The sequence below is a fragment of the Rana temporaria genome, chromosome 5 (assembly GCF_905171775.1).
Source record: "Rana temporaria chromosome 5, aRanTem1.1, whole genome shotgun sequence".
Lineage (NCBI taxonomy): Eukaryota > Metazoa > Chordata > Amphibia > Anura > Ranidae > Rana > Rana temporaria.
In genome coordinates, this window is record NC_053493.1 from 20,670,791 (window position 1) to 20,698,368 (window position 27,578).

At 44.5% G+C, this 27,578-nt stretch overlaps 1 protein-coding gene across 1 annotated transcript in view; it reads left to right on the top strand.

Annotated features, from left to right (window-relative positions):
• Positions 1-27,578, top strand: part of MEOX2 (mesenchyme homeobox 2) — a 161,003-nt gene that overhangs the window by 93,374 nt on the left and 40,051 nt on the right. The window contains exon 2 of the mRNA XM_040352253.1: positions 24,038-24,210. Coding sequence (XP_040208187.1) covers positions 24,038-24,210 — 173 coding nt within the window. The remainder of the gene's footprint in view (positions 1-24,037; positions 24,211-27,578) is intronic.

The window sequence follows — 27,578 nt, forward strand, 5'->3', positions numbered from 1 at the left end:
GCTGACTATATATATGGGGATGTCTCTTTTCCTTAATATATGGGGATGTCCCTTTGCTGACTATATGGGGATGTCCCTTTGCTGACTATATATATGGGGATGTCTCTTTGCTGACTATATATATGGAGATGTCTCTTTGCTGACTATATATATTGGGATGTCTCTTTGCTGAATATATGGGGATGTCTCTTTGCTGACTATATGGGGATGTCTCTTTGCTGACTATATGGGGATGTCCCTTTGCTGACTATATATATGGGGATGTCTCTTTGCTGACTATATATATTGGGATGTCTCTTTGCTGACTATATGGGGATGTCTCTTTGCTGACTATATGGGGATGTCCCTTTGCTGACTATATATATGGGGATGTCTCTTTGCTGACTATATGGGGATGTCTCTTTGCTGACTATATGGGGATGTCTCTTTGCTGACTATATATATTGGGATGTCTCTTTGCTGAATATATGGGGATGTCTCTTTGCTGACTATATGGGGATGTCTCTTTGCTGACTATATGGGGATGTCTCTTTGCTGACTATATATATGGGGATGTCTCTTTGCTGACTATATATATTGGGATGTCTCTTTGCTGAATATATGGGGATGTCTCTTTGCTGACTATATGGGGATGTCTCTTTGCTGACTATATGGGGATGTCTCTTTGCTGACTATATATATGGGGATGTCTCTTTGCTGACTATATATATGGGGATGTCTCTTTGCTGACTATATATATTGGGATGTCTCTTTGCTGACTATATATATTGGGATGTCTCTTTGCTGAATATATGGGGATGTCTCTTTGCTGACTATATGGGGATGTCTCTTTGCTGACTATATGGGGATGTCTCTTTGCTGACTATATGGGGATGTCCCTTTGCTGACTATATATATGGGGATGTCTCTTTGCTGACTATATATATGGGGATGTCTCTTTGCTGACTATATGGGGATGTCTCTTTGCTGACTATATGGGGATGTCTCTTTGCTGACTATATGGGGATGTCCCTTTGCTGACTATATATATGGGGATGTCTCTTTGCTGACTATATATATGGGGATGTCTCTTTGCTGACTATATATATTGGGATGTCTCTTTGCTGAATATATGGGGATGTCTCTTTGCTGACTATATGGGGATGTCTCTTTGCTGACTATATGGGGATGTCTCTTTGCTGACTATATGGGGATGTCTCTTTGCTGACTATATGGGGATGTCTCTTTGCTGACTATATGGGGGATGTCTCTTTGACTATATGGGGATGTCTCTTTGCTGACTATATGGGGGATGTCTCTTTGACTATATGGGGATGTCTCTACTGACTATATATATGGGGATGTCTCTTTTATGACTATATGGAGATGTCTCTTTGCTGACTATATGGGGATGTCTCTTTGCTGACTATATGGGGCTGTCTCTTTGCTGAATATATGGGGGATGTCTCTTTGCTGAATATATGGGGATGTCTCTTTGCTGACTATATGGGGATGTCTCTTTGCTGACTATATGGGGCTGTCTCTTTGCTGAATATATGGGGGATGTCTCTTTGCTGAATATATGGGGATGTCTCTACTGACTATATATATGGGGATGTCTCTTTTATGACTATATGGAGATGTCTCTTTGCTGACTATATGGGGATGTCTCTTTGCTGACTATATGGGGCTGTCTCTTTGCTGAATATATGGGGGATGTCTCTTTGCTGAATATATGGGGATGTCTCTTTGCTGACTATATGGGGATGTCTCTTTGCTGACTATATGGGGGATGTCTCTTTGACTATATGGGGATGTCTCTTTGCTGACTATATGGGGGATGTCTCTTTGACTATATGGGGATGTCTCTACTGACTATATATATGGGGATGTCTCTTTTATGACTATATGGAGATGTCTCTTTGCTGACTATATGGGGATGTCTCTTTGCTGACTATATGGGGCTGTCTCTTTGCTGAATATATGGGGGATGTCTCTTTGCTGAATATATGGGGATGTCTCTTTGCTGACTATATGGGGATGTCTCTTTGCTGACTATATGGGGCTGTCTCTTTGCTGAATATATGGGGGATGTCTCTTTGCTGAATATATGGGGATGTCTCTTTGCTGACTATATGGGGATGTCCCTTTGCTGACTATATATATGGGGATGTCTCTTTGCTGAATATATGGGGATGTCTCTTTGCTGACTATATGGGGATGTCCCGTTGCTGACTATATATAGAGTTGAAAGAAAAGTGGGGGCTCCGAAGGACTCAGTGGGGTGATCGGCGTGCTGATTGGGTGGGGCGGCCAGTGGGCGGACCCTGGGAAATGTTGGTGGTCAGGCCAATGGGGGGCCCAGACCTGAAGCTTTGCTCTCTCCCTCCTCACTGAACATAGAGGCAGCAGAGTTAGCCATTGGTTCCTGTTGCTGTCAATCACAGCTAGTGAGAATGGGGGGGGTGGCAAGCCGTGCTGTGTGTGTCTACAGACACGCACAGCCTGGCTTGGGATCGGGCGAGCAAGAGTGCTCCCATAGCAAGTGGGGGGGGGGCACTTGGGAGAGGGGGAGGGGCCAGGAGAGCCAGTGGGGGACCACAGAGGAGGAGGATCGAAGCTGTACATCCCAGTCTTATAGGTAGATTCAGAGACGTTGGCTTAACTTTGCGGCGCCGTAGCTTAGCCTGTTTAGGCTACGCCGCCGTAAGTTAGCTAGGCAAGTACATGGGGCCAGATTCACCAAAGAGATACGACGGCGTTTCTCCTGATACGCCGTCGTATCTCTGTTTCTATCTATGCGACCGATTCATAGAATCAGTTACGCATAGATATCCAGAAGATCCGACAGGAGCAATTGTTTTACACTGTCGGATCTTAGGATGCAGTACCGCGGCCGCCGCTGGGGGGGGAGTTCGCGTCGTAAACCAGCGTCGGGTATGCAAGTTAGGAGTTACGGCGATTCCCGACAGATTTTCGCATTCGCTACGTCGCCGCTAGTCTAGTTTCCCGTCGCAAAGTTAGTCGTCGTTTGACCTGCCCTAACTTTACGCAGCAATCGTATTGCTGTTTAAAGTATGGGCGTCGTTCCCGCGTCGAAATTAAAAATTTAACGTCGTTTGCGTAACACGTCCGGGAATACGGAAGTACGCTACGCGCATCGCCGTTCGAAAAAATGACGTCGCGGCGCGCAAAGCACGACGGGAATTGCGAAACTGAGCATGCGCAGTAGGTCCGGCGCGGGAGCGCGCCTTATTTAAATGGCACACGCCCATTTAAATTGGCCCGCCTTGCGCCGGAGGCTGCCAGCGTAGGTTTTCATCGCAAGTGCTTTGTGAATCAGGCACTTGCGATGAAAACTTGCGGCGGTGTAACGTATCTACGATACGTTACCCCGCCGCGATTCTACGTGAATCTGGCCCCTTATTCTCAATATACTTGCCTGCTAAGTTACGGCGGCGTAGCCTGAATCGGCGGGCGTAAGGGCGCCTAATTCAAATGTGTTTGAGGGAGGCGTGTTTTTAATGCTAATGGCGCTTGACCGCACGTTTTTTTTTTTTTTTACTGCGCATGCGCCGGGCGCCTACATTTCCCAGTGTGCATTGCGGCTAAGTACGCCGCACGGGCCTATTGATTTTGACGTGGACGTAAACAACGTAAATCCCGATTCGCAGACGACTTACGGAAACGACGTAAAAAAAAATCGAATTTCGACGCGGGAACGGCGCCCATACTTGACATTACTATTCCAATAGAGCCTAGCTCTAACTTTACGCGGCCTATCTCTTACGTAAACGGCGTAAAAGTACTGCGTCGGCCGGGCGTACGTTCGTGAATCGGCGTATCTACTAATTTACATATTCTACGCCGACCACAATGGAAGCGCCACCTAGCGGCCATCCAAAATATTGCAATCTAAGATAGGACGGCGCAAGCCATCGTATCTTAGATAAGTTTAAGCGTATCTCTGTTTGAGCATACACTTAAACATAGGTCGGCGTAGATTCTGAGTTAGGTCGGCTTATCTACTGATAAGCCGGCCTAACTCTTACTGAATCTACCTATAAGACTGGGATGCCATTAAAGTTGATGTGCGTGTAAAGGCAGGCGTCCCAATACTTTTGGTGATATAGTGTATGTAATGACCAGGCACATAACTGATATGGAATACATCTCTCCTGTGATATCTCCTGAGAGAACTTTGGATTGTAGATAATAGAGAGATAGAGAGATACATTGTAACCTTTGGAGTCGGTGAGAACGGACAGTGGTGTGTTTATTTGTTCCACACAGAGCACCGATCAGAGATGAATGGAGGATGATTACTTGGTTACAGGAGAAGTCCAGCCTGAGCCCGTTGGGCCGGACTCCTCCTCCAGGGTCACTGGATTGCACTTCGTTTTGCGCCCCGGTGACCCGTTTTCAGCAGAAGTCCGCTCTCCGCTGACGTCACCGAGATCAGTCCAGGCGCAGCGTCATCCCGACAATAAAGTCTGAATCCGCCAGGTGCCGGGATTGACACCTGTCTCAGCCTCTCAGTGATCTCCGCCCCTCCACAGCTCAGCGCTCCAGTGAAGTGTGGAGGAGCGGAGAGGAGAGATGCTGACTGACAGGCAGCAGCTCTCCACTCAGAGATCTGTGAGAACCGATGTTTGATCGCTCCGTTCTCAGTGCAGAGGCCCCCGGGGGAACGACGCACCTAGGTAAGTACAATGGGGGAAAAAGAAAAAACATACTCTTTTAACCACTTCTCCCCCGGAAGATTTGGCTGCCCAATCACCGGGCCCAGTGGAGGCTGGTGCGCAAACTAAAAAAAAAATTGCAGCCTCACTGTGCCCATCAAATGCAGCCACTGTGCCATCAATTTTCACCACTGTGTCATGCCATCAAACGCAGCCACTGTGCCATGCCATCATTAGTGTTGAGCAGAATATGCCATATTCGATTTCGCGATATATCTCGAATATATATTCGAATATTCGAGATATATTCGCTAAATTCGAATATTCGTGATATTTTATCGAAATTAAATGATTGCGATTTTTCGCTATTGCGAATGCGAAAATAATTGCGATTTTTTGATAACTGCGGTAGGAGCGCTCTGATTGGCTCAGAATATTCGTGATATTTTATCGAAATATCGCAACATGCGAATGCGATATTTATTGCGCAATTTCGAGAAATGCTGGAGGAGCGCTCTGATTGGCTCAGAATATTCGTGATATTTTATCGAAATATCGCAACATGCGAATGCAATATTTATTGCGCAATTTCGAGAAATGCTGTAGGAGCACTCTGATTGGCTCAGAATATTCGTGATATTTTACAATACAAAATAATTGCGAATATTCGGCAAATGCGGAAGGAGCACTCTGATTGGCTCAGAATATTCTTGATATTTTACAATAGAAAATAAAAAGTGTTTTGCATTGGTGGTGATTCTTTACTCTATCCATCTGTCACAGCCGTTTGTCAATCAAACACCTTAAAGATTGAACACGTTCATGCTGCATGCTTTGGACTTTTTTTCACTTCACATATCAAAGACATTTTTATGAAAGATTATTTTTCTATTATTGGGACTATATTTCTTTATATATTTGTTTCACTGTGTATTTCACAAGTTATTTGCGCTTGCTTATTTTATAATTTGCCCACATGTCTTGTCACTATTTTTTATTCTTGTAGAGCGACTCCATTTTCTGTCTTGTATTAATTTATGTTGTATAACATTTTTGAGTTGCTGCTGTATTCTCCCCTTTTTTTAAGGTATGCGCAATTTTTTCCTTCTTACAAAAAAAAATAATATCAAACATACAAATATTCATAACAGAAACATACACAAAGCCCCCCCCTTTTGCATCAGAGACAATCAGAGTTCTCCTACCACAGTTATCGAAAATTCGCAATAATTTTCGCATTCGCAATAGCGAAAAATCGCAATTTTTTTTTTTCAATTTGGCAACATAAAAGGATCGCCTCAGCTTAGCTACTCGGCCCAGGGTCTCTAATCATACCAGCAATGCTTTTAGACGTCGATAGGATGTGATCTGTTTTAAAAATCAAATTGAAAAAATGCGAATATTCGGAATTGCGAATATTCACCGCGAAATTCGAAATATAGCGCGATTTCTCGAATATGCTATATTCGAGTCGAATATTCGCAATGCGAATATTCGTGAGCAACACTAGCCATCATCAATTCGCACCACTGTGCTATGCTATCGAACGCAGTCACTGTGCCATGCCATCAAACACAGCCACTGTGCCATCAATTGTCACCACTGTGCCATGCCATCAAACACAGCCACTGTGCCATCAATTGTCACCACTGTGCCATGCCATCAAACGCAGCCACTGTGCCATGCCATCATCAATTCGCACCACTGTGCTATGCTATCGAACGCAGTCACTGTGCCATGCCATCAAACGCAGCCACTGTTCCATGCCATCATCAATTCGCACCACTGTGCTATGCTATCGAACGCAGTCACTGTGCCATGCCATCAAACACAGCCACTGTGCCATCAATTGTCACCACTGTGCCATGCCATCAAATGCAGCCACTGTGCCATCAATTGTCACCACTGTGCCATGCCATCAAACACAGCCACTGTGCCATCAATTGTCACCACTGTGCCATGCCATCAAACACAGCCACTGTGCCATGCCATCATCAATTCGCACCACTGTGCTATGCCATCAAACGCAGTCACTGTGCCATGCTATCAAACGCAGTCACTGTGCCATGCCATCAAACGCAGCCACTGTGCCATGCCATCAAACGCAGCCACTGTGCCATGCCCATCAAACACAGCCACTTTGCCATGCCATCAAATGCAGTCACTGTGCCATCAATTTGCACCACTGTGCCATGCCATCAAATGCAGTCACTGTGCCATCAATTGTCACCACTGTTCCATGCCATCAAACGCAGCCACTGTGCCATCAATTGTCACCACTGTTCCATGCCATCAAACGCAGCCACTGTGCCATCAATTCGCACCACTGTGCCATGCCATCAAATGCAGTCACTATGCCATGCCATTAAACGCAGCCACTGTGCCATGCCATCATCAATTCGCACCACTGTGCTATGCTATCAAACGCAGTCACTGTGCCATGCCATCAAACGCAGCCACTGTGCCATGCCATCAAACGCAGCCACTGTGCCATCAATTGTCACCACTGTGCCATGCCATCAAACGCAGCCACTGTGCCATGCCATCAAGCACAGCCACTGTGTCATCAATTGTCGCCACTGTGCCAATTGTCACCACTGTGCCCTTTAATTGTCACCACTGTGCCCTTTGATGTCACTGTGACTGTGGCCTTTAATTGTCGCCACTGTGCCCATTCATGCCGCTGTGCCGATTGTCCCCACTGTGCCCATTGTGCCTATTGTCGTCACTGTGCCCATCGATGTTATTGTGCCCATTGATGGCTCTGATAGGCACTTCCGTACAGCCAACCAGCTGCCGTTATTCAGGTGGTCGGCCTTCATGTCCGGCCATCTGAATAGACCAGCGGCGACAATAACATCGATTCATGCAATGCAAGAATCAATGTTATTAGTCAGTGGTGTGTGCGGGAGCCAGAGGGGGCGGCGCTCCAGTGCCCTCTTTGGACGAACCGCCACTGACCGGGCCATTCTTTGCGATTCGGCACTGCGGCGCTTTAACTGACAACTGCGCGGTCATGCGACGTGGCGCCCAAACAAAATTGACGTCCTTTTTTTTTTCCTCACAAATATCGTATTCTCAAATGTCGATCTTTTCTCTCTATAATGTCGAATCTTTTCTCTCTATAATGTCGAATCTTTTCTCTTTATAATGTCGAATCTTTTCTCTCTATAATTTCGAATCTTTTCTCTCTATAATGTCGAATCTTTTCTCTCTATAATGTCGAATCTTTTCTCTCTATAATGTCGAATCTTTTCTCTCTATAATGTCGAATCTTTTCTCTCTATAATGTCGAATCTTTTCTCTCTATAATGTTGAATCTTTCCTCTCTATAATGTCAAATCTTTTCTCTCTATAATGTCGAATCTTTTCTCTCTATAATTTCGAATCTTTCCTCTCTATAATGTCGAATCTTTTCTCTCTATAATGTCGAATCTTTTCTCTCTATAATGTCAAATCTTTTCTCTCTATAATGTCGAATCTTTTCTCTTTATAATGTCGAATCTTTTCTCTCTATAATTTCGAATCTTTTTTCTCTATAATGTCGAATCTTTTCTCTCTATAATGTCAAATCTTTTCTCTCTATAATGTCAAATCTTTTCTCTCTATAATGTCAAATCTTTTCTCTCTATAATGTCAAATCTTTTCTCTCTATAATGTCAAATCTTTTCTCTCTATAATGTCGAATCTTTTCTCTCTATAATGTCGAATCTTTTCTCTCTATAATGTCGAATCTTTTCTCTCTATAATGTCGAATCTTTTCTCTCTATAATGTCGAATCTTTCCTCTATAATGTCGAATCTTTTCTCTCTATAATTTTGAATCTTTCCTCTTTATGTAGAATAATCTTGGACTTATAGAGTTAAGGTTAGGCACATTCGACCGACGAAAACGAAAATAAAGCATTTGTTTATGTCGGATCTTTCAGTTTTCGTATTCTGCACTTTCATTTTCGTTCGTTAAAACAATAACAAAAATAGCAAAAATTCGGACGAAAACGAATGCACATGTCTAGTAAACACACATCCTGTCAGGTGAGAAGAGACCGACCCGTGTGTTCCCATTAGAGAGGATTCGGAAAACCAATCGGTCTCCTCCCCTTGTGTGTCCCATCCCCCTACAGTTAGAATCACTCCCTAGGACACACAATTGACCCCTTGATCGCGCCCTAGTGTTAACCCCTTCCCTGCCAGTCACATTTATACAGTAATTAATGCATTTTTATAGCACTGATGGCTGTATAAATGTAAATGGTCCCAAAATAGCGCCATTACTAGTAAAAAAAAAAAATGCTATAATTCTATCCCCTATTTTGTAGACGCTATAACTTTTGCGCAAACCAATCAATATAGGCTTATTGCCAAAAATATGTAGAAGAATACGTATCGGTCAAAACTGAGGTTTAAAAATTGGGATATTTATTACAGCAAAAGGTAATAAATATTCTTTTTTTTTTTTCAAAATTGTCAGTCTTTTTTTGTTTATAGCACAAAAAATAAAAACCGCAGAGGTGATCAAATACCACCAAAAGAAAGCTCTATTTGTGGGGAACAAAAATGATCACAATTTTATTTGGGTACAACATTTCACGACTGCACAATTCTCATTCAAAATGTGACAGCGCTGAAAGCTGAAAATTGGCCTGGGCAGGAAGGGGGTGAAAAAGCCCGGTATGGAAGTGGTTAATGAAGTAAAAAACACAAACAGTAAAGGTAGCCCAATTTTTATTTTATTTTTTATAATGTGAAAGAAGATGTTACACCGTGAGAACTGTGAGAGAATCGTGATCTTTATTCTAAGAAAATAAAATCGTGATTCTCATTTTAGCCAGAATCATGCAGCTCTAATATATATATATATATATATATATATATATATATATATATATATATACTTGATTATAAGCCGAGTTTTTCAGCAATTTTTTTTGTGCTGAAAACGCCCCCTTCGGCCTATACTCGAGTCACCTTTTTGCGCCTAATATCCCGGACTTTTGGGACCCGGTACCGGCCCTGGCACACATGTAGCCCCCCTCTTCCTCTACAAGTGTGCAAAGTTTGTTGTCCGGGGGACCTACGGCCGGGGAGCAATGATTTTTCAAAGCCTGACACCCTTTTCATAGACTCCCATGTTAAACGGTCATTTCTTGGGTGACTTTGGGGACCCGGTACTGGATGGTTGTAGGTCCCCTGGACTTGGCACACATGTAGCCCCATTTCTCCGCTACAAGTGTGCAAAGTTTGTTGTCTGGGGGACCTACGGCTGGGGAGCACCGATTTTTCAAAGCCGGGCATCCCTTCCATAGACTCCCATGTAAAACATCAGTCTAGTCATGGGCACAGTGAGGCACAGTGAGGCATGGGCACTGTAAGGCATGGGCACAGTGAGGCATGGACACAGTGAGGCATGGACACAGTGAGGCACAGTGAGGTATGGACACAGTGAGGCATGCACATGGACACAGTGAGGCAAAGTGAGGCACAGTGAGGCAGATGGATACCCTAGGCTTATACTCGAGTCAATACGTTTTGCCATTATTTTTAGGTAAAATTAGGTGCCTTGGCTTATATTCAGGTCGACTTATACTCTAGTACATACGGTATATATAAAACATATGGAATAATAATATTAATAATAATAATAATAATTATATATATATATATATATATATATATATATATACCGTATTTATCGGCGTATAACGCTCACCGGCGTATAACGCGCACCCCAATTTCAGAGGGAAGTTTCAGGAAATTTTTTTATTTTTATTTTGTGGTCAGTGTCCATCTGCAGCCTCAATGCAGCCTAGCCTGTGCCCAAATACAGCCTGTGCCCAAATGCAGCCTGTGCCCAAATACAGCCTGTGCCCAAATGCAGCCTGTGCCCAAATACAGCCTGTGCCCAAATGCAGCCTGTGCCCAAATGCAGCCTCACCTTCTCTCGTGGGAATCACCGAGCCATCATCCGAGCCGAGCCGTCATTTCCTGTTCATTCGGCGGCAGTCACACACACAGTCCCGCCTCCGCCTCCTGGTCCAATGCCGGTGGCAGAAGCGGGAATGTGTGTGTGATGTGTGCTGAGTAAACAGGAGAGACGGCGCGATAATTTCCCGCGGCGCTCTGCGGCACTCGTCCCCCTCCTTCCCCTCCGAGCCGAGGTACAGTATCGGCGTATAACGCGCCCCCGTGATTTTCCCCATATTTTCAGGGGGAAAAAGTGCGCGTTATACGCTGATAAATACGGTATATATATATATATAAAATATATATATATATATATATAAAATATATATATATATATATATATATATATATATATATATATATATATATATATAAGCTCAGTGAAAGATTTACCGCACACACCCACCAGCTGGAACCCATCCACAGCTCCCACATACAAAGTAATGCAAAGTAGCTGCAGAGCTCGTCTTCGTTATTAATCCATCAGAGCCGGTTCACACTGGGGCGGCACGACTTCGGGGGCGACTCGGCAAGGCGTCCTGAATACGACTTCAGAGGCGACTTGCAAAATTACTTCTGTATAGAAGTCAATGCAAGTCGCCCCCAAAGTCGTACAAGAACCTTTTTCTAAGTCGGAGCGATTTGCGTCGCTCCTATTAGAACGGTTCTATTGACTAGAATGGGACGCGACTTGTCAGGGGGCTGAGTCGCCTGACGAGTCGCCCCAGTGTGAACCGGCTCTCAGGGATAACAATCTTTCAATATTTCAAAACGTTAAAAAACAGACAAACTGGCAACAGTTTCAGGTCAAATTACTTGACTCTTCCTCAAGCCCATTGTCTAATATCCTAATCTTGTGTTCATTACCTTAAATCTGTGTTCACTGGAACTGACCTTGTATTTCTATATACTGTAAATATATATATAAAAAAAATCACCATTAAGTAACAAAATCCTGTCAGTTGTGTGTTCCGTCACCTTGGAGTTCAGTGGATCACAGAATTTAATATACCTCTTGTATTAGCATATTGTTCACCAGATGTATAGATGAAGGGAGGACAGCGGGTCATCTCCTCCAATTCCCAGGGGCCGAACGATTTTGACTTCCACATCTATCATAGGGCATTCAGGAATAAGCGGTCCTTATAAAGCAGGACGCGACTGTTGAGCAAGGAGCAACATCTGTACAACAGATGGAAGCTTGTTCGAAAAAACCTGCCAATATTTTTTTTTTTTGGTTTGGGTCTCCAACCCTTTTTTCCACCGGTGAGAAAGCATGAGGGCCCAGCCTCATAGGATATGAACAAAGACCGTAAGGTCAGGGTGGGATGGTATCTCCCATCCCACAGTCCCCGGAGGGCTATGAAGTCAGGATATTTCCAGAACCAAGTTTCAAAAACAAGAGATTTACAGCGACTTACTAAAAAGAATAGCAAAATTTATACCGCGCACCAAAATAAATAGGGGAATTGTAGATGCATCATGTGGTCTTTTTTTAAAAGCTTAGACTTGTTTTGTTCTTTCTTCCTGCATTATATGAAAATTTAACACCAGCAAATCTTTTAACCACTTCCATACCACGCCATAGGGAAATTACGGCGGCAGGAACCCCTCGCCGATCCGGGTGGACGTCATATGACGTCCTGTGTTCCCGGCGATCTAGGGCGCGCGCGCCCGCGGCAGCGCTCGTGACCCGCGATTGCCGCCGGGTGCCCGCGATTGCCGGTAATCACGGCAGGAGTGTGGATCTGTGTGTGTAGATCCACCTCCTGTCAGCGATGAGGAGACCGATGTGTGTTCCCAGTACAGAGGAACACACATTGGTCTCCTCCCCTTGAGAGTCCCCTCCCCTTACAGTTAGAACACACCTTAGGGAACATATTAACCCCTTCCCCACCCCCTAGTGTTAACCCCCTACCCTGCCAGTCACATTTACACAGTAATCAATGCATATTTATAGCTTTAATCGCTGTATAAATGTGAATGGTCCCAAAAACTTGTCAAAAGTGTCCGATGTGTTCGCCGCAATGTCACGGTCACAGTAAAAAATCGCAAATCGCCGCCAATACTAGTAAAAAAAGTAATAAAATAAAAATGCCATAAATCTATCACCTATTTTTTAGACGCTATAAGTTTTGCGCAAACCAATCACTATACGATTATTGCGATTTTTTTTTTTATACCAAAAATATGTAGAAGAATACATAATATTTGTGTGTTATTTATTAAATCAAAAAAGTAAAAATTATTGTGTTTTTTTTTAAATTGTCGCTCTTTTGTTTATAGCGTAAAAAATAAAAACCGCAGAGATGATCAAATACCACCAAACGAATGCTCTATTTGTGGGGGGAAAAAAACATAAAGATTTTTAGCAAATTGCAACAGCGCTGAAAACTAAAAATTGGTCTGGGCAGGAAGGGGGTGAAAATGCCGTGTATGGAAGGGGTTAAAGATCTGGCATAACTTCGGCCAACATTGTGAAATATTTAGAAGCAATACATTTAATTGGCTCTCTAGACAGCCATAATAGTACAAATAGACCGCCTTCCAATACCTGAGAGTTCCACCAGGAGTCACTGTCTTCAGGTTGGGTAGGGAAGGGACGGAGGAGGTTAGAGGGGTTGGTAGAAGCTGCAGGTACTCAAGTAGGACAAGTGTTGACCAATGAAGGTTTTCCAACATGTTATGCCGCATACACACTGTCGGAAATTCCGACAAGAAAAGTCCGATGTGAGCTTTTGGTCAGAAATTCTGACCGTTTGTAGGCTCCATCTGACTTTTCCTGTTGGAATTTCCGCCAACAAAAATTTGAGAGCTGGTTTTCAAATTTTCCGACGGAAAAAAATTCAGATCGTCTGTTGTAATTCCGACGGGCAAAATTCCGGCGCATGCTCGGAAACAATTTGACGCATGCTCGGAAGTACTGAGCTTCATTTTCTCGGCTTGCCGTAGTGTTGTACCTCACTGCGTTCTTGACGGTCGAAAGTTCAGAGAACTTTTGTGTGACCGTGTGTATGCAAGCCAAGCTTGAGCGGAATTCCGTCGCAAAAACCATCCAAGGTTTCTCCGATGGAAAATCCGATCGTGTGTACGGGGCATTAGGTTGATTGTTCCCCTAGACATCAAATGGTCTGGTTGTGTGCATCATCCAGACAAGTTTGTCTTTGACTGCTATGGAGAGCATTAAAGACCTGATTATTACAACCCCCATGAAATGAGTAGATTCAAAATTGGTCCAAACAATTATAGTTGTTATAATTGGTCTCCAAACTCTTTCACCAAAATTACACCAAGGTCTGCCAACTGACAGCCCAAATTACACCAACTTCAAGGTGGATGTGCCAACCTTTGTTAGGTCAGTAATACTATCACCAGGGCCACCTTTAATATTGATTCACTCTTCACCCCAAAATTCCCCAAAAAAACACAGTACTCCTCTCCTACTTCATTGCACAGGACACCCCCCCCCCCCTTACTACCCCAATCATTACACAGGTCCGCCTTCTTCATACTACCCCCATCATTACACAAGACCTACCTTCTACATCATTACACAGGACCCCCCTGCTACATCATTGCACAGTACCCCTCCCCTTACTACCCCCATCATCCCATCATTACAAAGGTCCCCCTTCTTCTCCATAATTACACAGGACCCCCTCTCCTATACTACCCCAAACATTACACAGGTCCCCCTTCTTCATACTACCCCCATCATTACACAAGACCCACCTTCTCTATCATTACACAGGACCCCCCTTCTCCATCATTACACAGGACCCCCCTCCTACATCATTGCACAGCACCACTCCCCTTACTACCCCGATCATTACACAGGTCCCCCTTCTTCTCCATAATTACACCGGACCCCCTCTCCTATACTACCCGAAACATTAAACAGGTCCCCTCCTTCATACTACCCCCATCATTACACAAGACCCCCCCTTCTCCATCATTACACAAGACCCTCATTCTCCATCATTACACAAGACCCTCATTCTCCATCATTACACAAGACCCCCCTTCTTGTTCATTACACAGGACCCCCATTCTACCCCCATCATTACACAGGACCCCCTCCCTATACTACTCCCATCATTACACAGGTCCCTCTTCTTCTCCATAATTACACTGGACCCCCTCTCCTATACTACCCCAAACATTACACAGGTCCCTCTTCTTCTCCATAATTACACTGGACCCCCTCTCCTATACTACCCCAAACATTACACAGGTCCCCCTCCTTCATACTACCCCCATCATTACACAAGACGCCCCCCCTTCTCCATCATTACACAAGACCCTCCTTCTTGTTCATTACACAGGATCCCCATTCTACCCCCATGATTACACAGGACCCCCTCCCCTATACTACCCCCATCATTACACAGGACCCCCATTCTCCCCCCATCATTACAAAGGACCCCCATACTACCCCCATCATTACACAGGACCCACTTCCTCCCCCAAAAGACCCCCAACATTGCCCCCCCCCCCCCAGTGGTCTCACCTTGATAGTGTCCAGAGAATGTCAGGCAAACACCAGGAACATCCCACTGGACCCTCCATCAAAGAGGTTCTTTAGCAGGCCAACAGTCTGCTGCTTGTCGGTCATGGTGAGAGTTCGGTGTGACTGTGCCTGGGACACTCTCCGGACAAGGTTTACCTTAATAAGCTGGCCAATCACTTTTTTTAAGGGTGCGGCAGGAGCGGCAGGTCCATAAGGGACGCAGGGGCGACGCCCCCCTAGTTTGTGCATGTTCTATATAACGCAGGTACAAAAATAAATACTAATAAAACAATTTTTTTTTTCTATATTGTTAGTGTTTTTGTTGTTTTGCTGTAAATAAAAAGTATATGTTTTTTCTATAATTTATAATTTTCCCCTCTGAAAATTATACTAAAATGTGTTTAAATATAAAGCATATTGAAGATATTTACTAATCGAAAAAAAAAAAAAAAAAATTTCAATCTGGCACATTTTTTATGCAAGAAAATATAGCAATAAATGAAAAAATAAATAAATAAATGCATTTAAATTTTAAAGAACAATAGATAATTTTTTGAATCAGGTGGGTCTTTCTCCTTCTTCATCTCTGTCACGGTGACGTAGGGCCTGTTCATTACGATCCAGCCACATGGCAGCATCCTGAGCCGATTCAAAGAAGTGAGCCTGCCTGTCGGCTGTAACTGTTAGCTTGGCGGGGTATAGCATAGCATACGGTAGCTGCAGAACTCTCAGACGCCGTTTTACATCCGAGAATTTGACCCTGCGTCTCTGCACCTCCACAGAGAAGTCTGGGTAGAACGACACTCTCACCCCATTTACTTGAACATTAGCCTTCTCACGTGCACTTCTCAGTACTGCCTCCCTGTCCCTATAGTGCAGAAGCCGGGCCAAAATGGGTCTGGGGGGGCTCCCGGTTGTGGCGGCCTAGTGTACGGTGCGCCGGTCCACTGTAAAGAATGGGGAAAAGGCCTCCTTTCCAAATATCTCAGTCAGCCTGATTGCTACAAAGGTGGTGGTATCTCTCCATTCTGTTTTCCCAGGCAATCCAACTATACGGATGTTGTTACGCCTCAGGTGATTTTCCATATCGTCAACTCTATCATTTGTGTCCTTGGCGAGCTGATAAGCCGCATTGGGCCTCCCGAAACAACTGGTGGGAGTTTATCTTCAATGTTGCTCACTCTGCTTTCCCACTGCAGTTGTGTGCTCTCTAATCTTTTGTAAATATTGCCTTAATAGGGACACATCTTCTCTTAGCCCACCAAATTGCTCTTTAAGGTTGTCACAGAGGCAGTGCAAACATGCACAGCCCTAAGTATTTCAGCCAGAGTTGGTTGTTCTAGTTCCTCACTGCCATTGTCTGCAAGTGTGGGGGGGGGGGGGTTGCTCTGCAGTAGTTTCATGTCCTCCCTGCCAGTCAGCTTGCATTGTTCTCTGCTCTAATGTCCCCCCTGCACCCAGTTCCAGGTGTCCCCCCCTAGTTTTTGGGCATAGTACAGCATGTCCCGCTGGCGGTCCTTAACCAGCTGCTTCTGTGCTCTTCTGATAGCACTCTCATTGGTCTTTTCACTGCCCCTCGGTGTGCGCTGTGCCAGGGCCGCGGCGGTGCCATTTTGGATTTCGGAGGTCATGCTTTCCTCCTTTTTCTTCCCTTTGCCCTGGGTACAGAGAGCCGGTGGGTGGTCCGGGAGAGTGAGCAGGTCAGTAGCCAGCTGTAAAGCCGTGTTTCAGCTGTGCATCACTGCTGGGAGGGGATCAATAGCCGGTGATAGAGTGGAGCTGTGAGACACACGTCTGCTCACATGCCGATTCTGGCCACGCCCCGTAAAGGTTTAAATGGGGAAAAAAATTGAAATAAAAATAAAATTAAAAAAACATAGGGAGTGCATTCTCCTGGGATTTTGGGAGCTCAGCTATTACCAAGAGGCAGCGATGAGGCTCAGTGATAACAATACCACCTTCAGAAGTTGTTCAGAAGTCCGGATATTTTTCCTTCTAATGGTTTATTTTTTTTTCAGCCTTTGATTGGGGTTTTAATGAAGAGTTGGGGCTTCAGATAAGTAGACCTTGAATTCTTATGCAAAGTCCCTAAACCCAGAGATTATCATAAGGAAGGTATAAAAACAACTTCATAGCTTGGTTCAGTTTCCTCTAGGAGGCAAAAATGATTTCCAACTGATCAATGAGTTGCCAATTTTTTTAGGCACAATGTTTTTTTTGGAGGGGGGGGGGATTATTATTATTATCCAATACTTGATCCAAGGGCCAGATCCACAGCCAGCCGCCGTAACTTATCTTTTCCCATTTAAGTTACACTGCCGGAAAATTTCTACCTAAGTGCCCGATCCACAAAGCACTTACCTAGAAATTTTCGGGTGTGTAACTTAAATTCCGCCGGCGCAAGGCGTTCCTATTCAAATGGGGGCGAGTCCCACTTAAATTAGGCGCACTCCCGCGCCGGACGTACTGCGCATGCTCGTGACGTCATTTTCCCGACGTGCATAGCGCGAAATTACGTTACGCCGAGCTTCGTGAATCGCGCCGGGTTAAAAAAGTTGCGTCGGGAAAAAAAAATATACGGCGGAAAAAAAATTAAAAAATAAATAACAGCGTCGCGGGTAAGAAGGGTCTACTTTTACAAGGTGTAAACAGTTTACACTTTGTAAAAGCAGCCCTAATTTTACACATGCAACTTAATACTTACGGAGAAAAAACGAAGCGTAAAAGCTTCGTGGATCTCCGTAAGTGCTAATTTGCATACCCAAAGCGGCATTTTGACGCGAAATGCCCCCAGCGGCGGATGCGGTACTGCATCCTAAGATCCGGCAGTGTAAGTCCCTTACACATGTCGGATCTTCTGCCTATCTTTTGGAAACTGATTCTGTGGATCAGTTCCAAAGATAGAAACAGGGATACGACGGCGTATCAGTAGATACGCCGGCGTATCCCTTTTGAGGATCTGGCCCCAAGTTCTTAGGTAACAATAACACCAGGAAAATTGTTTTTTGATGGCTACCCAATGCGTATTTTACATTGCATTGCCGTTGTTGATATTATAACTGATCATAACTGTGCTAAATTTAATCCAATCAGTTTTTCTAACAAGAAATTGTAGAAAAAAAATGAAAAATATTAATATACTTTTTCTACATGCTACACCATTGAAATTAATAATGAATTATCACATGTGGACACCATAAAATTCCATTCTATGGGACAGAAAGCTGTATTTAAAAAAATAAATAAAAATAAGTAAATCACATAAAAGCTTCAAAACTTATATTTACAACCCAAATGATCGGTGCCAATGAATCTGTGTACCAGCTGTTGACCTCTACAGTTCACTGCTTGAGAAACGCTCCATGCGCTCTTTACAAACAAGACCTGAAAGTTCAAAAACAACCAATTAAATGATAGTTGTCACTTCTCTTGTTAAAAATGGTCCCTCAGGCACCTGACTTTTCATGAGATGATTAGAGTCAACACTGTTTTCACCAATTTTAATTTTTTTTTTGGAAAATTGTCTGTGCCAAATAAACAAATTTTCATCTCCTGTTTTCCATTTCAGGCGCATTATACGAGGGTTCTAAAGAGTTTCCACACTTTTTTTAAAACTTTTTTTTATTAAGAATTTTATTAAGAATTTCAAAAGGAAATTACATCTTTTTTTTTTACAAACTTTTTATTAGGTACAAAATAATGGTACAAGTCATTATCCAAAGACATGTTGGTAGGTTAATTGGCTTCTGCCTAGCATGAATGTGAGTTAGGGGCCTTAGATTGTAAGCTCCTCGAGGGAAGGGACTGATGTGAATGTACATTGTATATGTAAAGTGCTGCGTAAATTGACGGCGCTATACAAGTACCTAAAAAAATAAAAAAAATAATAATAATAATTATATCATAAAGCCAGAGAAATACAGGGCTGGATTCACGTAGATCCGCGCATTTTTACTGCGGCGTAGCGTATCGTATTTACGCTACGCCGCCGTAAGTCAGAGAGGCAAGTGCTGTATTCACAAAGCACTTGCCTCCTAAGTTACACCGGCGTAGCGTAAATGGGGCCGGCGTAAGCGCGGCGATGATTTTGCGGCGGACACATCGGACACGTTTGACGCTATTTTGGGACCATTGTTGTAATTTATACAGAGATCAGTGCTATAAAAATGCACTGATTACTGTGTAAATGACACTGGCAGTGAAGGGGTTAACCTGTAGGGGGCGGAGAAAGGGTTAAGTGTGTCCTAGGGAGTGATTCTAACTGCGAGGGGGCTGGGCTACCAGTGACACGATACTGATCACTGCTCCCGATCACAGAGAGCAGTAGATCAGTGTCCTGTCACTAGGCAGAACAGGAAAATGCCTTGTTTACATAGGAATTCCCCCCCCCCCCCCCGATCAGCCTCTCCGTGACCCGATCGCGGGACACCGGAGGACATCGAGTCCGCAGGTCCCGCGGGCATGGTCACAGAGACCGCGGCGGGCTTGCGCGGGCCTGCTTGGCAGCAGGTTCAAAGCAACGTACCTGTACGTTGCTTTGCCTGCCTATGCCATGCCTGCCTATGCCATTCTGCCGATGTATATCTATGTGAGGCAGTCGGCAAGCGGTTAAAATGTAAGAATAGGTGCAAGATGGGTAAAAGCAACTTTTGTGACCCTTGGGAGGTATTTCAAGCCCATCGAACCCTCAAAAATCACCATAATTAGCACAGACTGGTAACTGTTGCAGAAGGGCCAATGAAACAGGCCAAGTTAACGCACAAGTAATCAAGCAGATAGAGCAAGCAGAGTCCGGAAGGCAAGCCGGGGTCATACACAGGTGATCAGGCAGTAGCAAAGTCTGTGAGATAAGCCGGGGTCATACACTGAACAAGCCAAACGAAGGTCAGTAGAACAAGCCAGGGATCGGTGCCAGGAGAAGAGATCAGAGCAGGTCAGAGAGCAAGCCGGGTCACAACAGGAATCACAAGGGAGCAAGATGCAGGTTCAGGAACAGGGGAGAGCTGACGACAATCCAGCAATTAGGAAAGGCCAGCAGGAAATTGCGTTTGTCACACTATGCCTGCGCCATCCCGTTCCTTCGCGCATGCGCCGTCCCGTTCCATCGTGCTCCCCCATGTGCCGAACTGCCATTCTTCCGTGCATGAGCGCGGGGAAGCGCCGACAGAGCATGTTGCTGACACTTCTGCCATTTTCTTCACTGCCATTTCCCTGACACCGGTACAGGCGCCGCCCCCCTAAAAACTGCCGCCCCAGGCAAACTCCATGGTAAATATGCCCCTGGATGTATGACATCATTTGCCCAGGCAAGAAGCCAGGAAGTAAGAAGGTAAAAAAAAAAGCTTCAAACTAGTAAATATGATATACTTTCCTATCTATTTACTAATGCTAGTAGCATGAGGATTGGAAACAATCAATGTTGATTGGGAGAGTGAAATTCCACTTTTAGGCCTTGTACACACGAGCAGACAATCCGCTGAAAACGGTCCGCCGGTTGTACACACCATAATACAGAAATCCGGCCGGACACGAATCGCGGTGACGTGCCACGCTGTCGCCGCGACGATGACGCGGCGACGTGCGCGGCCCTGGAAGGTAAATGCTTTCACGCATGCGTCCAATCACTTCGACGCATGCGAGGGCTTGGGGCCGAGCGGACATGTCCGGTGAGTCTGTACAGACGACCGAACATGTCCGACGGACAGGCTTCCAGCGAACATGTTTCTTAGCATGCTAAGAAACATTTGTCCGCTGGAAACTGTCCGATCCGCCGGAAAATTGTCCGGTCGGCCGTACACACGACCGAACATGTCTGCTGAAACTGGTCCGTCGGACCAGTTTCAGCAGACATGTTCGGTTGTGTGTACGGGGCCTAAAATACAGCTGGAGGAGGCTGTTCACAGGCAGTGGCCACAATGCTATGTATCTCGGCAGGGGATAGTTTAATATGGCGTGCCACCAAGTTGACAGGTGTCAATGCAAGTCAATGGGGCCACACTGCATTAGCCACACCATAAATTGCCGTTTGGCATTCAGAAGGTGGCATGATCACCTCCTGAATGCCTAACGCCGCATACACACGACCGTTTTTCATGACAAGAAAAATGCAATTTTTTAAATTGGTCGTGAAAAAACGGTCGCTCAATGAGAAAAATGTGCGTAAAAATTTAGAACCTGCTCTATTTTTCTGTTTGTGCGGTGATATCTGAATGACGGGTGCAGCTACAGGCATCATTCAGATATCACCGTCTTCAGCCGGCGATTCTGTGCACGATAAAAATGATCAAAACGGCAGTTCCACTGCTTGATCGTTCTTATAGGCAGCGGGAGGGGACCCCCCCCTCCCGCCGCCATCCGGTGCTTTTCCGGGCTCTCCCGTGCCATCGGGGGCCCGGAGAGCGAATCGGCCGGCGCTGGCTGGGGAAGCATATAGGTGACTGTTGACCAGATGGTCACCAGTCATCTCTATGACCGTCAGAGGCCCGGGCGTGACGTTATGACGTTATACGCCCGGTACCCGGAAGTAAACAAAGCCGCGATCGTGTGAGATCGGTGAATGTTTTTTCACCGATTTCATGCTTGTAAGCCTGGAGGAGAGATGTGGGGTCTTATTGACCCCACATCTCTCCATAAAGAGGACCTGTCACACTGATTCCTATTACACGGGATTTTTACATTCCTTGTAATAGGAATAAAAGTGATCAAAAAAAATAAAAATAAAAACTAAAAGTGTAAAAATTAAAAAATGAAGTAAAATAAAAAAAAATGTTTTTTTTTTTTTTAAATGCCCCTATCCCCGGTAGCTCGCGCGCAGAAGCGAACACGCATGCAAGTCCCGCCCACATATGTAAACGCCGTTCAAACCCCACATGTGAGGTATCGTCGCGTGCGTTAGAGCGTGTGCAACACTAGACCTCCTCTGTAACTCGAAAATAGTAACCTGTAAAAAAATTTAAAGCGTCGCCTATGGAGATTTTGAAGTACCGAAGTTTGGCGCCATTCCATGAGTGTGCGCAATTTTAAAGCATGACATGTTAGGTATCTATTTACTCGGCGTAACATCATCTTTCACATTATACAAAAAAATTGGGCTAACTTTACTGTTTTGTTATTTGTTAATTCATGAAACCGTTTTTTTTCCTAAAAAAAGGTGTTTGAAAAATGATTGCGCAAATACCGTGTGAGAAAAAAAGTTGCAATGACCGCCATTTTATTCCCTAGGATGTCTGCTAAAAAAAATATATAATGTTTGGGTGTTCTGATTAATTTTCTAGCAAAAAAGTTGTGATTTTTACATGAAGGAGAGAAGTGACAAAATAGGCCCGGTTGTCAAGTGGTTAATATTGTTGGAATACATTTACTCACTTTTTAGCGCTGCACATATTATTCATTATCTCTTTATCCACTTAACCCCCGGACCATGTTGCTGGTCAAAGACCAGAGCACTTTTTGCGATTCGGCACTGCGTCGCTTTAACTGACAATTGCGCGGTCGTGCTACGTGGCTCCCAAACAAAATTGGCGTCCTTTTTCCCCCACAAATAGAGCTTTTTTTTGTGGTATTTGTTCACCTCTGCGGTTTTTAGTTTTTGCGCTATTAAACAAAAATAGAGCGACAATTTTGAAAAAAAAAAATATTTTTTACTTTTTGCTGTAATAAATATCCCCCAAAAATATATATAAAAACATTTTTTTTCCTCAGTTTAGGCCGAAACGCATTCGTCTACATATTTTTCGTAAAAAACATCGCAATACCCGTTTATTGATCGGTTTGCGCAAAAGTTATAGTGTTCACAAAATAGGGGGTATTTTTATGGCATTTTTATTAATATTTTTTTTTACTAGTAATGGCGGCGATCACCGATTTTTTTTCGGTACTGCGACATTATAGCGGCCATTTTTGACACATTTTTGGGACCATTGGCATTTTTATAGCAATCAGTGCTATAAAAATGCATTGGATTACTATAAAAATGCCAACACTAAGGGGCGGGGAAGGGGTTAAGTATGTCCCTGTGTGTGTTCTAACTGCAGAGGGGGTGGACTGACTAGGGGAAATGACTGATCTTTTGTTCATACATTGTATGAACAGAAGATCAGCATTTCTCTCCCTGACAAGACCGGGAGCTGTGTGTTTACACACACAGCTCCCGATCCCCGCTCTGTAACGAGCGATCGCGTGTGCCCGGCGGCGATGGCGCCCGCTGGGCAAGCGCATGGGAGTCTGGGGAGAGCGGGGGCGCGCGCATGCGCCCCTAGTGGCCTGCGTGAGAGCCGACGTATAGCTACGGGCTCTCGCGCAGGGGAGCCGACCTGCCGGCATATAACTGCAGCGGCTGGTCGGCAAGCAGTTATACAAATATCTATTTGTCTGTGCTGGCAGCTTTCTTATTACACTAGATAGCGCGGTAATATCTTTCCATATACCAAGACACATTTGGTGTCAGACAGTTTTAAAGCATGCTATAAAACATTTGTTGACGATGGAGCATACAGACGGTCGGATTTTCCGACAAAACCCCTCCATCATGCAATTAATGTCGGAAAATCCGATCGTGTGTACAAGGCTTAATGATTCCAACTGAACAGACATTGGAAACCACAGCGGAATCCTCTCTATTGAGTCAATATATGGGGGTACCTTCTATTTAGGAGCTCTGAAAATCCAGGATTAATATTGCATTTGTTTTTATTATTTACTTTGGATAACAGTCATGTGTTTTTAATAAAAAAAAAAAAATAAAAAAAAAAATATATATATATATATACAGTTTTTCCATACTAACGCCAACTTAAGAGAACTTGCCAACATCCAGTTTATCCGCCATCTGTCTTTGATTTGAAAACATCTTTTGCAGGAAAATTCACACATACAAATGATTTTATTTTTTATTTTTTTGACAGATTCCCAGGAGGGAAGCTACAAATCCGATGTAAACAGTAAACCTCGGAAAGAGCGGACGGCATTTACCAAAGAGCAGATCAGGGAACTGGAGGCCGAGTTTGCCCACCACAACTACCTGACGAGGTTGAGGCGATATGAAATAGCCGTAAACCTGGATCTCACGGAAAGACAGGTAATATCCGTAAGGTGCATCGTAGGGTGACGATTTGGGGGGGGGGGGGGGGTTTGTTCAGATCCGGCACAAATTATAAAAGGTGTTTTTTTATAAAGATTACCTGCCATTTGAATACCATGGATGTAACCAATTAATGGTTTAGCTGCTTGACGTCCGCTCTATAGCCAAATGACGGCTACAGTCATCAATAGACGTCCTCCCCTTTACATGTGCCCCGCTTGCCCCTTGCAGGTCACTGAGACTCAGGTGATCACAGATCCGAGTAAGGGGCCGGTCCTGGCCCCTTACCACGTGATCAGCCGTCAGCCAATGACAGCTGATCACGTGATGTAAACAAATCTCGGTAATCGTTTTTTTTCCCCCCTCCTCAGTGCCCATCATTGCCACCCATCAGTGCCCATCACTGCCACCTATCAGTACCCATCACTGCCAGCTATCAGTGCCACCTATTAGTGCCACCTCTCAGTGCCCACCAGTGCCACCTATCAATGCCCTTCAGTGCCACCCATCAGTGCCACCTCTCAGTGCCCACCAGTGCCGCCTAACAGGACCCACCAGTGTCACCTATCAGTGCCCACCAGTGCCGCCTTATCGGTGCCCATCCGTGCAGCCCAATGAAGGATAAAAATTACCCGTTTGCAAAATTTTATAACAAAATATAAAACAGTTTTGTATTTTTTTTTTTTTATTCAGTCTTTTTTTTTTTTTTAACAAAAATAAAAACCACAGAGGTGATCAAATACCACCAAAAGAAAGTTCACAGGGGCAGATTCTCGTAGATCGGCGTAAAAATGGGTGGGCGTAACGTATCTGATTTACGTTACGCCGCTGCAAGTTTTTCAGGCAAGTGCTTTATTCACGAAGCACTTGCGTGTAAAGTTGCGGCGGCGTAACGTAAATCACCCGGCGGAATTCAAATTTGGCGGGTAGGGGGCGTGTATCATTTAAATGAAGCGCGTCCCCACGCCTAACGAACTGCGCATGCACTGCACTAAAAAAGGAAAAAAGATTTGGGAACAACTGCGCTAGGGTAAAAAATTAGGATTAATAAGCAGCAATTAGATTGTGTATAAACAAAGAAATAACGGATAAAAAGAATAATTGCGCTAAACCCAAACGTGCACTAGTGATTAAACTAATAACCAAGTGTATGTGCAAAACCACTGTGTCCGTGTCTAGCACACAAACTCAGTGGAATCAGGGGGCCAGATGGCCTCTCTGCTAGCAATAATATATATGAACCAAGTGGTCAGTAACATAAATGATTGTGAACCATAGCCACAATGGTTGTTAAAGAAATTAACAAAACATATAATAATATAAAGTCCATATAGTCCAAAATAATTTTTAGAAGATAAGTTGTAGGTCCATATAGCAAATGAAGACACCCGTGAAGATTCCAGAAATGTAGTAATAAAACACCAAACGTGAATCCTCCACCAATCGTGCAGCTGCTTACCAGAACTCTGGGTCCTGCCGGACCACTATCAACATATTTCTCAACCAAAGATTTAAGGCAGCAGTAAGTCCTCCACTTGTACTAGAACCAATCCGTACTCAACGATGGACATAGAAGATAAGACAGAGCTCCACATGGCATAAAATCCGGGTGATTTATTAAAATAATAGTAAAACTATGTACATACAACTCACAATTCAGTTGAAAAAAGACAGCAATTGGCCTGTAACGCCGGCCGGTCGTATCAGGAACCAAAGAGCCACTCGTTGGAGTAATGCAAGGGATGGCGTCCACACGTCACTCACTCCACCCGACGCGTTTCGTGACAAGATCACTTCGTCTCGGGGTACGAGTGGCGTGGGACGCCACCCCTTTATATAAAGACACAATAGTAATCAAACAATCAATTGATTTCACTAACCAAGCCTCGCTCCGGGATCCGCACGTGCACCGGAAGTGTATCAATCTCCATCCGGGTCACTAAGTTCACCGGAAGTCAATACTCATAGGTTGCTCAGTATCTCCGCCTAAAGGGGCGGACACTTGCGGTGTATATGATGTCCACCGCAGCGGGGCGTGGTAGGAACACCCAGAAGGCGGGACCATGAATGTCACTGCTCAGGGTTTATTTATTAAAGACAATGTAGTTCCACATACTGAATGGCAGAATAGAACTCCTACACGAGATCACAGTATGTGTTACTGGGCCGTATCCAAAACTTACCCAGCAAAAAAACATATAAAAATACATATAAAATTTTTAAAATAAAGATAAAAATTAGCTGTCAAACTAAATCGTGACGCCGTGGACCACGTCCTAAGTTGTTCGCGCATGCGCCCAACCAATCACCACCATGTGATTGCGTTCCACATAGAGCGGCTCACGTCTTAGGTCTTAGTACAGCAAGATACCCCCCTCCCTCTGGGCCAATGACAGAGAAAGCCAATGATATTAGGTGTACGGCTGCTGTGGATTGAGCCTGACAGCGCTGAATACAAAGACTTGCACAGACGCACTGAGTCTTTGTATTCAGCGCTGTCAGGCTCAATCCACAGCAGCCGTACACCTAATATCATTGGCTTTCTCTGTCATTGGCCCAGAGGGAGGGGGGTATCTTGCTGTACTAAGACCTAAGACGTGAGCCGCTCTATGTGGAACGCAATCACATGGTGGTGATTGGTTGGGCGCATGCGCGAACAACTTAGGACGTGGTCCACGGCATCACGATTTAGTTTGACAGCTAATTTTTATCTTTATTTTAAAATTTTTATATGTATTTTTATATGTTTTTTTGCTGGGTAAGTTTTGGATACGGCCCAGTAACACATACTGTGATCTCGTGTAGGAGTTCTATTCTGCCATTCAGTATGTGGAACTACATTGTCTTTAATAAATAAACCCTGAGCAGTGACATTCATGGTCCCGCCTTCTGGGTGTTCCTACCACGCCCCGCTGCGGTGGACATCATATACACCGCAAGTGTCCGCCCCTTTAGGCGGAGATACTGAGCAACCTATGAGTATTGACTTCCGGTGAACTTAGTGACCCGGATGGAGATTGATACACTTCCGGTGCACGTGCGGATCCCGGAGCGAGGTTTTGGTTAGTGAAATCAATTGATTGTTTGATTACTATTGTGTCTTTATATAAAGGGGTGGCGTCCCACGCCACTCGTACCCCGAGACGAAGTGATCTTGTCACGAAACGCGTCGGGTGGAGTGAGTGACGTGTGGACGCCATCCCTTGCATTACTCCAACGAGTGGCTCTTTGGTTCCTGATACGACCGGCCGGCGTTACAGGCCAATTGCTGTCTTTTTTCAACTGAATTGTGAGTTGTATGTACATAGTTTTACTATTATTTTAATAAATCACCCGGATTTTATGCCATGTGGAGCTCTGTCTTA